This window comes from Chlorocebus sabaeus, chromosome X (genome assembly GCF_047675955.1).
Source record: "Chlorocebus sabaeus isolate Y175 chromosome X, mChlSab1.0.hap1, whole genome shotgun sequence".
Lineage (NCBI taxonomy): Eukaryota > Metazoa > Chordata > Mammalia > Primates > Cercopithecidae > Chlorocebus > Chlorocebus sabaeus.
The window spans coordinates 82,208,729-82,220,799 of NC_132933.1; the positions used below are offsets into that span (position 1 = coordinate 82,208,729).

The 12,071-nt window shown below is 37.9% G+C and overlaps 1 protein-coding gene across 2 annotated transcripts in view; it reads left to right on the forward strand.

The window, feature by feature from the left end:
• The window catches only part of TEX11 (testis expressed 11), a 348,904-nt gene that overhangs the window by 201,775 nt on the left and 135,058 nt on the right, over window positions 1–12,071 (forward strand). For both annotated transcript variants that reach the window (XM_007992000.3, XM_037988900.2), the window contains one exon: window positions 7,793–7,930. In XM_007992000.3, the coding sequence (XP_007990191.1) occupies window positions 7,793–7,930 (138 nt within the window). The remainder of the gene's footprint in view (window positions 1–7,792; window positions 7,931–12,071) is intronic.

The window sequence follows — 12,071 nt, forward strand, 5'->3', positions numbered from 1 at the left end:
AACACAACCTATAATGAGGAGAACAAGCAATCAATTGATACTGACCCAGAACTGACGTAGAAGTTAGCATTAGCAGAGGACATCTCTTATGATTCTATTTCATGCATTCAAAAAGTTAAGTAGAGGCATGGAAGATATATAAAGACCCAAATCAAACTTCTAAAGATGAAAACTATGTTTAGGATGAGAAGTACATTGGATAGTATTAACATCATATTAGACATTGTAGAAGAAAAGACTGATGAACTTGAAGTTATAGCAAAGAAGCTATTGAAAATGAAATACACAGGGAAAACAAACCTTAAAAAAATTAAAAGAGTTCAGTGAGGCGAGGGACAATTTTAGGTAGCTTAATATATGGGTAACTGGGATTCCCAAATGAGGATGGAGATAATAAATATTTGAAGAAATAAAACTTTCAAAACTTAATGAAAACTCTAAATGCACAGATAGAAAAGTATTAACAAACCCCAAACACAAGAAATACAAAACGACACCAACGCACATAATCAAAATGCTCAAAACCAATGATAAAGAGAATGTCCTAAAAGCAACCAGATAAAAATGGCACCCTATATACAGAGGAGTAAATTAAAGAGAACGTCAGATTTCTTGTCGGAAGCAATGCAAGCAAGAACTCAGTGGAGCAGCATCTTTAAAATAATGAAAGAAAATAAAAACCTGTCAGCCTAAAATTCTGTATCCAGCACAAATATTGTTTAAAATGAAAGTAGTTGGTACAAATGTGAAATAGTGTAGCCACTATGGAAAACAATATGGCAGCTCCTCAGACAATTAAAAATGTTAGTACCATATGATGCAGCATTTTCACTTTTGCTTATATATCTAAAAGAATTAAAAGCAAGATATTTGCACACCCGTGTTTATAGCAGCCAAAGGGTGGAAGCAACCCAAGTTCCATCAACAAATGAGTGAATAAAAAAAATGTGGTATACTCAAACAATGGAATATTACTTAGCCTTAAAAAGCAAGGACTTCTGATACATGCTATAACATGGATGAGCCTTGAGGACATTATGCTAAGTGACGTAAGCCTGTCACAAAAAGCAATACTGTATGGTTCCACTTACATGAGGTACCTAGAGTTCAAATCTGTGGAGAAAGAAAGAGAATGGGCTGGACGTGGTGGCTCACACCTATAATCCCAGCACTTTGGGAGGCCAAGGTGGGTGGATCACTTGAAGTCGGGAGTTTGAGACCAGCCTGGCCAACATGGTAAAACCCCGTCTCTACTAAAAATACAAAAATTAGCTGGGTGTGGTGGTGCACACATATAGTCCCAGCTACTCAGGAGGCTGAGGCAGGAGAATCACTTGAACCCAGGAGGCCCATGTTGCAATGAGCCAAGATTATACCACTGCACTCCAGCCTGGGCAACAGAGCGAGACTCTGTGAAGGAAGGAAGGAAGGAAGGAAGGAAGGAAGGAAGGAAGGAAGGAAGGAAGGAAGGAGGAAGGAAGGACGGAGGGAGGGAGGGAGGGAGGGAGGGAGGGAGGGAGGGAGGGAGGGAGGAAGGTAGGTTTCCAGGGGCTAGGAGAAGGGGAAAATGTGGAGTTGTTTAATGAGTATAGAGTTTCAGTTTTACTAGATGAAAAAGTTCTGGAGATTGGTTGCAGATTAGTCAATTTTATGTTATGTGTTTTTTACCATAATAAAAATACGTTTTTAAAAAATGAAAGCAAAATAATCTTCCAGACATTTAAAAGCTGAAATAACTAATCACTCAAAGGTCTACATTACAAGGAAGTCCTCTGAGCAGAAGGAAACTTACACCAGATGGAAATATGAATCTATACAAATGAATAAAGAATACCAGAAATGGTACTATATGAGTAATAGATAAGATTTTTTCTTATTATTGCAGTCTCTTTAAAAGATAGTTTATTGCTTAAACAAAAGTAATAACATTGTATTCTACAGTTTATAACCTGTAAAAGTAAGATGCATGACAAGAACATATAGGCCAAGAAGAGAGAAATGGAAGTATACCATAAGTGAGGTGGTGTAACATCACTTGAAGATAGATGATAAGTTAAACATATATACTATGTACCCTAGAACAACCATTAAAATAGCAAAACAAAGAGTTTTTTTTTTAATAAGATAAAATCAAATCATAAAAGTATTCAAATAATCTAAAATAAGGCAGAAAAAGGAAGGAGTGATCAAAAAAGGTGGCACAAATAGAAGACAAATAGCAAGATGATAGATTTACATCTAAGCATATTTTTAAAAAACCACATTAAGTGAAAATTACCTCAAGACCCCAGTGAAGCCGGGCGCAGTGGCTCAAGCCTGTAATCCCAGCACTTTGGGAGGCCGAGACGGGTGGATCACGAGGTCAGGAGATCGAGACCATCCTGGCTAACACGGTGAAACCCTGTCTCTACTAAAAATACAAAAAACTAGCTGGGCGAGGTGGCGGGTGCCTGTAGTCCCAGCTACTCGGGAGGCTGAGGCAGGAGAATGGCGTAAACCCGGGAGGCGGAGCTTGCAGTGAGCTGAGATCCGGCCACTGCACTCCAGCCCGGGCTACAGAGTGAGTCTCCGTCTCAAAAAAAAAAAAAAAAAAAAAGACCCCAGTGAAAAGGCAGAGATTGTCAAACTAGATAAAAGAGCAAGACCCAAGTTTATGTACTGCTTAAAAGAAATGTACTTTAAATATAAAGATATGAATTGGTTATAAACAAAAACATCAGAAAAATATAGAGAGACAAGATTATTCTAAAATTTATATATAAAACAATGGAATGAAAATAGCCAAGACATATTATTAAAAAGTCAAAAAATAATAGATGCTGGCAAGGTTGTAGAGAAAAGGGAACACATACACTGTTGGTGGGAGTGTAAATTAGTTCAACCGTTGTGGAAAGCAGTATGGCTATTTCTCAAATAACTAAAAGCAGAACTGCCATTCGACCCAGCAATCCCATTACTGGATATATACCCAGAGGAATATAAAGCATTCTATCATAAAGACACATACATGCAAATCTTCGTTGCAGCACTATTCACGATAGCAAAGACATGGACTCAGCCTAAATGCCCATCAGTGACAGACTGAATAAAGAAAATGTGGTACTTATACACCACAGAATATTATGCAGCCATAAAAAAGAAAAGATCATGTCTTTTGCGGGAACAACGATGGAGCTGGTAGCTATCGTCCTGAGAAAACTAGCACAGGATCAGAAAACCAAATAATGCATATTTTCACTTATAAGTGGGAGCTAAATGATAAGAACTTATGAACACAAAGAAGGAAACAACAGACACTGGTGTCTACTTGAGGGTGGAGGATGGGAGGAGGGAGAGGAGCAGAAAAGATAACTATTGGGTACTGGGCTTAATACCTGGGTGATGTAATAATATGTACAACAAACCCCTGTGACATGTGTTTACCTATGTAACAAACCTTCACATGTACCCCTAAACCTAAAATAAAAATTATAAAAAGAAAATAGTCAAAACATCCTGAGAGAGAATAGAACAGAAAGAATTACCCTATTCAATTTCAACACTTTTAATATAGCTACAGTGATCTAGACTGTGTGGTATCATTAGAGAGACAGAACCATAGATCAATGGAACAGAATGGAAAACCAAAAAATAATCCCACACAAATACGCTCAACTGATTTTTGAGAAAGCACAAAAGTAATTCAATGGAAAAAGATGGTGTTTTCAACTAATGGTGCTGGAGAAATTGGACATCCGTAGAAAAAAAAACCCTTGATCTTAACTTCACACTGTATACAAAAATTAAATACCTTACAAAATTAGATGTAAAATGTGCACCTATAAAACTTTTATAAAAATACATAGGAGAAAATCTTCAGGATCTAGGCTAGGCAAAGAATTACTAGACTTGATTCAAAAGCATGATGCAAGTAGGGTGCAATGGCACATTCCTATAGTCCCAGCTACTTGGGAGGCTAAGGTGAAGGATTGCTTGAGCCCAGGAGTTTGAAGCCAGCCTGGACAACACAGAGAGACCTGGTTTTTTAAAAAATAAGTAAATAAAATTTTAAAACATGATGCATAAAAGGAAAAATTAATAAACTGGATTTCATGAAAATTAAAAGCTTTTGCTCTGTGAAAGGTCCTGCTCACTCTCAGGTCCTCACCTCCAAGATTGACAAAGAAAGAAGGAACAGCAGTTGTGCCAGAAAGGGCTATGGCCATGTGCAGCCTATTCCCTGCATGAACTGCACCTGATATGTGACTAAAGACAAGGCTGTTAGGAAGTTTATCATTCAAAATATAGTAGAAAGCCAAGTGTGGTGGCTCATGCGTGTAATCCCAGTGCTTTGAGAGGCTGAGGCGGGAGGATTGCTCGAGCCTACGAGTTTGGGACCAGCTTGGGCAATATAGAGGAACACCATCTCTACAAAAATAAAAAATTTAGCCTGGTGTGGTAGCATGCACCTGTAGTCCCAGCTACTCAGGAGGCTGAGGTAGGAGGATCCTTTTAGCCCAAGAGTTTAAGGCTGCAGTGAGCTGTGATCATGCCACTTCACTCCAGCCTGGGTCACAGAGCAAGATCCTGTCTCAAAAACTAAAAACAAAGAAAACAACAGAACATAGTAGAGGCCACAACTATCAGGGAAATAGCTGAAGCCGGTGTCTTTGATGTCTATGTGCTTCCCAAGCTGTTTGTGAAGCTACATTACTCCATGAGTTGCACCATTTGCAGCAAGGTAGTCCAGAATCAATCTTATGAAGCCCGTAAGGACCAAACACCCCAACCCTGATTTAGACCTGTGGGTGCTGCCCACCAACCTCCACCAAAGCCTACATATGGAGCTGAGTCCTTAAGGACTGAATAAAAGCTATCCTCTGAAGAAAATAAAGCGAAAATTATACTTAAAAAAAAAAAAAAGAGAGATCCCATTTAATGGATGAAAAAAGCTACAGACTGGGGGAAAATTTTTCATACCATGTGTACAATAATGGGCTAACAGCTCAAACGAACTCTCTAAACTCAACACATAAAGAAAAACAACTCAAAAATTAGCAAAGGATATGAACAGACATTTCACCAAAGAGGGATATGTGCATGACAATGAGCACACACAAAAAAAGATGACTTGTGAGTCATTAGGGAAATGCAAATGAAAACCCCAAGGAGGTACCAATACATCATTCTTAGAAAAACCAAATGGAAAAGATTAACCATACCAAATGCTGATGAAGATGTTGAGGAACTGTAACTTCATGGTGGAAATATAAGATAGTACAAACAGTTTGGAAAATAGTTTGGCAGTTTTCTAAAATGTTAAACTTGCCCCTACCATGTGATCCAGCCATTTCAATCCTATGTATGTACTCAAGAGAAAAGGAATTATTTATCCATACAAAAACTTGCATGTAAAAGCTGATAGCAGCTTTATTTGTAATAGTTAAAAACTAGAAACAGCCAAATGTCCATCAACAAATGAGTGGATAAACAAACTGGTATATCCTTCAATGAAATACTACTCAGCAATGAAAAGGAATGAACTATTGATAGATGCAATAATGGGGATAAATCTAGAAACTGTTTTGCTGAGTGAAAGGAGCCAGGCAAAAAAAGTATTATTACATATTAGATGATTCAATTCTACAAAAGCCTATAAAATAAAAATTAATAGTTACAGAAAGCATATCCATAATTGCTTGGGGGATGAGAGACCAGAATGAGCTGGATTGAGGGATTACAAAGAAAACTTGGTTGTGATGGATGTGTTCACTCCCTTGACTGTGTTGATGGTTTTAGCTATATATATATATATATATATATATATATATAATTGTACAGTTTAAATATGCATAGCGTTTTGTATGTCAATTGTACCTCAATAAAACTGTTTTCCAAAAAATGTTATGGTAGGTTTTATAGGAGAAAGATGTGAAGAGAAAAAAGGGAACAAAGTTTGAGAAACAAAGAATTAGACCCAAGAGAAGGAAAGAGAATCCCTTATAAGAGCATGTAGAGACCTAGGCCTTATGGTTAGGCACTGCAAGATAGAATGATACTCGTATTTTCTTTTAGAAAGCCTTTATTTTTTTACTTAATAGGTGAAGAACTACTTCAGAATTCCCATTCTTCTATTGATTATTTTTCTTTCCTCTCATTTTCCAGTCTTGCTGAATAATTTTCTTTTTTTTTTTTTTTTTTTTTGAGACAGAGTCTCACTCTGTCGCCCAGGCTGGAGTGCAGTGGCCGGATCTCAGCTCACTGCAAGCTCCGCCTCCCGGGTTTACGCCATTCTCCTGCCTCAGCCTCCCGAGTAGCTGGGACTACAGGCGCCCGCCACCTCGCCCGGCTAGTTTTTTGTGTTTTTAGTAGAGACGGGGTTTCACCGTGTTAGCCAGGATGGTCTCGATCTCCTGACCTCGTGATCCGCCCGTCTCGGCCTCCCAAAGTGCTGGGATTACAGGCTTGAGCCACCGCGCCCGGCCGAATAATTTTCTTAAAACATCCACTTCCAACACTGGAGAGGAATGTAGTCTTAGTTCTAATTGACTATTTCTAATATGACATGTTTCTAATGTACTATGACTAATGTAATAGTCAAAGGCAGTGTTTTACCTATTCAGGACAATTATTTCTAGTTGAAGAGGATGTTTTATTCTTTGAAGGTCCTAATGGCTCCTATTCTTAATTGGAAAATATGAAGCTTCTTGATAGGGTACGAGGGAGTCATTTACCTTACCTTGGTTTATAAGCAGTCTCAGTTTTCTTAGATTAAGAAATAATTATCCAGGTTATTTCTATCAGATTTTCCCTAGCTAGCTTCTTACCATTGAAAATTTTAAAGTTACTCAAGAGAAAAAAGTACTTTTGTATAAAAATACAGCAGAATCAATTACAATAGTAAAAACCCTGCAAATTCACTAACTAGCTAACATTAAGAAAATCATTATATATTTGATTAAATGTTATGTATCTCTTAAAATTGATTACTGTGAAAACTACATAGCAACATAGATTAATATGTACAAAACAAAATTAAATGGAAAGAATAGTACATGAAATTCTATGTAAGCTGTGATTACAACTAGGTAAATATACAAAAGAATAAAGTTAAAATTGAACATAGATAAATGAAAATAGCTACATTAACACGGTGAATTATGGGTGTTCTCTTTCAAATTTTTTTTTTTTTTTTTTTTTGAGACGGAGTCTCGCTCTGTCGCCCAGGCTGGAGTGCAGTGGCCGGATCTCAGCTCACTGCAAGCTCCGCCTCCCGGGTTTACTCCATTCTCCTGCCTCAGCCTCCTGAGTAGCTGGGACTACAGGCGCCCGCCACCTCGCCCGGCTAGTTTTTTGTATTTTTTAGTAGAGACGGGGTTTCACCAGGTTAGCCAGGATGGTCTCGATCTCCTGACCTCGTGATCCGCCCGTCTCGGCCTCCCAAAGTGCTGGGATTACAGGCTTGAGCCACCGCGCCCGGCCCTCTTTCAAAATTTTTATCGTTGTTGTTTTAATAACTTTTAAAATATATTTTAAGTTTTCTGGGGTGGTTCACTACACTCTTAGAGTCTTCATCCTATGCGTGAAATTTCTAATGTGTAGGAAAAAGAAAGAATATTGATTGCCACTTTATCTAAAACTTATGTTGACAAAGACTGATAATAAAATGCACTTAGAACCCAGTATAAAGGATATTGTGTTTTGGTTGCCTAAAAAAGAAACCAACAGCATCTTTTATTTGTTTCTAGAGGTGACTTGGGAAAGGTAGGGTAGCAACATCGCTGTGATTTTGTTGTTTCTTTTTAAACTTTAGGTACAAAATTACGCTGATGCTCTACAATGGTACTATTATTCTCTGAGGTTTTATTCACCTGATGAAATGGATCTGGACTTCGCCAAGCTGCAGAGGAACATGGCTTGCTGTTACCTGAATTTGCAACAACTTGATAAGGTCCTTTGATTTATCTATTTTCAGATGTAGCAAATGTTCTTATGTGCAGTGGCAGAGAGATAAATGCCCTGCTGTGACTTCTTGGCTGTTAGTTTAGGATGTTTGAGAGTTCCCTCATATAGAACAAGGTCAAATTGACATTTTCTTGATTTTCACACTGAAAACATTGAGTGAAACTTCCCAAAGAAAGACTTTGGAGTACTATTAATTCTATTACTTACCCTTTATTTTTCACACCCTATTCTGAAAGGTAATATACCATTGGAACTCCTGAACAAAGTTATCTGCTACTAATCATCTGTAATATTGTCCTTTGCAGCAAACTAAATTTTGAAGTACACATTTTTGTCAAGCATTCATTGAGACCAAATACTTGGATGAAGTGGCCATTCTTTCACTTTCTAGGTTATCTCTTGCCTTTCCAACCACCCTAGAAAATGTTCTTTAACTGATTTCTTATCAGGACAAAATTCTAGAAGGTAAAGAAGATAAAAGCTTGTTTAAAGATAGAAAGTAAATACTTTCCAAAGCAATTAGGACATTTCTTCCTTTGGGTATCATATGGTATACATATAATGAGGGGTATTGGCTCTTAGAAGGACAAAGAGCTGGAAAGACAAGTGTGGACCCAAATGAAATATAAAGGTTTTTGTTGCCTTTCAAGTTTTAAATGACAGGTCTAACCTTTGTTCACCTAGTTGATTAAGGGTAATGATTCCAGATATTTTCTTTGAAGGTTTATTTTTGAAGGGTTGTTTATCTGAGTTAAATACTTTAGATTTTCTTTCAAGAAAATATTTGCTATTTAGTTTATATGTTATAAATTCACAGCCCTGGAAGAGAACTTGAAATGTTGCTTAATTCATCATAGTGTTGCACAGGCTAGCATTTAACTGTTTCAGAAAATAGTTACCTACAGTTTAAGATCTAAAAGGAAGATGATCATGTAGATTTTGTTACCTAATTCTGCACAGGACAGCACTTTTTCAGAAAGGTAGTTGCCTACTGTTTACTTAAAGACCAATAAAGAAGGCAATCACAGAGCTTTTATAACTTCCATGATTTATGACACAGTGAGCCAGGCAGCTTGGGAAGGACCTATATCTGGATGTAGACATGCTAGTTGGGGAATGGGTGCATTTACAGGTCAAGGGAGGATATCTAATCAGCCAGTCAGGAAAGAAAGAAAGAACACAGTACCAGACATTGTGCTAGGCTCTGAGGTTACAGAGACGAACAAGGTATAGTTGCCTTCAACTCACCCAAGCAGCGGACATCATGGTATCCTAATGGGCAGATAAGCAGAGCATGGCAATGAGAAAAATCTAAATGTTGGAAATATTCGCTAAGTCAAGCACACAGGTGGTTGGCATCACATAAATATAACAGCAGGGAACAGGGTTTCAATCACAGAGATTTGGACTGTGAGACAGTACACACAACTTTGAGGATTGGGAGTGTGTGCAGACATACTAGAAAGAGCAAAGCAGATCTCCAAACCTAAAAGGACCAGGATATGAGACTGTTTTTAAGAGCATAGCCCCTGCATAGAGCCAAACAGGGAAGCAGTGACCAGAAGAGGAATACAAGTTGACTAGATACAGTTTTCTGAGACTTGAAGCAATGCTACTTACATCTCTTCTAATGTCAAGTTTGGTCCTAGAGCCTAGTATAGGGCTGAGTTTATAATTGGAAATTCAAGTGGTATTAATAGTGAGGTTAGGAAGAATAGGAGAACAGTAAACCAGGCGTATTTTAATGGTGTGTACTCAATATGTAACTGTATCATTTATGGCCAGATTAGTGGTGAAGCCAAAGGATATTTTGAATATGTTCAAGGTAACTTTGTTGATTACTGTCAGTATATTTCTCCATTTCATCCTTCTTGTCTTGAATTTAGCAGACATTGATTGGATACCCTCCATATGCAATGAATATCCTCTTATGCACTAGGACAGACAGAAAGATGAAAAAAATACACAGTCCATCATATTTTAATAATCCCACCTCACCAGTGTCTGACCTTTGTTAACTTTCATTGTCTTTCTTCACTCCTTCCTTTGAGCTGCTTGAGCTTTGTTGGGAAAATTTATGAAACCATGTTTATTGGATCTGCTAAAATTTCATGTTTTTTCAGCTAGGTAGTCAATACTGACTCTTGTTGAGTTTTTATCACATTCCCCACAGTGGTAATTCCAAAACATCTTTTTCTGCCTTAAGCACCCATGCTTTCTCCTTTGTTGCAGCAAAAGACCTTATTGTGTGATTTGCTGAGCTTGTAGCCACTGACATGAACTTCATCAGTTTCTCACCTCTTCACCCATCCTTTCTTTTCTCTTACCTACGAGAAAGAAGTAACTTTGTCTGGGGACCTTAATCTACAGATCTCAACCCTAGCTGTTTAATAATTCTCTATCATTCTCTACTGTTTCTTTTGTTTTCTTTCTTTTATTTATTTATTTATTTATTTTTGAGACGGAGTCTCACTCTTGTTGCCTAGGCTGGCGTGCAATGGTGCTATCACAGCTCACTGCAACCTCCGCCTCCCGAGCTCAAGTGATTTTCCTGTCTCAGCCTCCCGAGTAGCTGGGATTACAGGCATGGGCCACCATGCCTGGCTAATTTTTTGTATTTTTAGTAGAGACAGGGTTTCACCATGTTGGCCAGGCTGGTCTCGAACTCCTGACCTCATGACCTGCCCGCCTCGGTCTCTCAAAGTGCTGGGATTACAGGCATGAGCCACCGCGCCCGGCCTACTGTTTCTGTCTCCTGTTAATATAATTACCTTGAAGTCTTCTTTATCCAAAAATCTTCCTTCAACTTTGTAATCCTCCTCAAACTTCAGTTCTGTATCCTTCTTTTTGTTGCCAAACTTTCTAATCCAAAAGTACTGTCTATATTTTTTACTGTTCATTCATTAAAAAATATTTATTTATTGTCTCCTATGTGTTAAGTACTGTTGTAGGCACTGGGGATATAGTAATGAATAAAATATATAAAAACCTTTATCCACATGGACAAATACTGCTGTCCCCATTATTTTTCACTGGGAGAGGCAAACAATAAAAAGATAAATAAGTATTATGTTATATTATAGGGGTCAACAAACTTTCTGTAAAGAACCACAGTAAATATTTCAGGTTTTGCCGGCCATACAGTCTGTGTTGAAACTAATCAACTCTGTTGTTGTGCCTTGGAAGTAGCCATAGACAGTATGTAATCAAACTGGTATGGCTGTGTTCCAATAAAACTATATTTTGGAATACTGAAATTTGAATTTCATGTAATTTTCATGTGTCATAAAATATGATTCTTTTGATTTATTTCAGTCACTTAAAATGTAAAATTGTTCTTAACTTATGCCCAAAGGCTATAGTTTGTTGACTCCTGGTATATTAAATATTGATAAGTGCTAAGGAGAAAACTAAGCAGGAAAGGGTGACATTAAATGTTTTGGAGGAGGGTGAATGGTTGAAATTTTAGATAGGGTGGTCAGGGAAGTCCTCACTGAGAAGACTGTTTTTAAGTAGAGACCTGAGGAAAAAGAGCATTCCAGACGGAGGGAATAACAACTGCAAAGGCCCTAGGGTATTAAAGAATGGCAAAGAGACCACTGTGGCTAGAGCCGAGGGAACATTTGGGCAATTAGGAGATGTGATCAGGGAAGTAGTGGTATCTTAGTCTGTTTCGTGTTGGTATAATAGAATACCTAAGACTGAGTAATTTATAAAGAAAATAGGTTTATTTAAGCTCATGATTCTGCAGGCTGGGAAGTTCAAGGGCCATGGTGCTGGCATTTGCTTGGCTTCTGGTGAGGGCTTTTGTGCTGGATCAAAACATAGCAGAAAGTCAAAGGGAAGTAGATTCATGTCAGGAGACATAATCCAAGGGGCTTCCTGGGTTTATAACAACCTACTTTCATGGAAACTGTTTCTGTTTTATTTCCTTGTATACTATGTTTGTCCTCAACTGGCGTACTTGCTGCTTCCTAGCCATGATCTATGTTTTCTACCTCAGTATCTTTTTTCATGCTTCTTGATTGCAAATTACCTCTTTCCTGCATACCTAAAAATTCCCTTTTCAAAGCCTAGCTTAAAATTCCCTTTTTCAAAGCCTAACTCTTAATGACACTCTTAGCTTC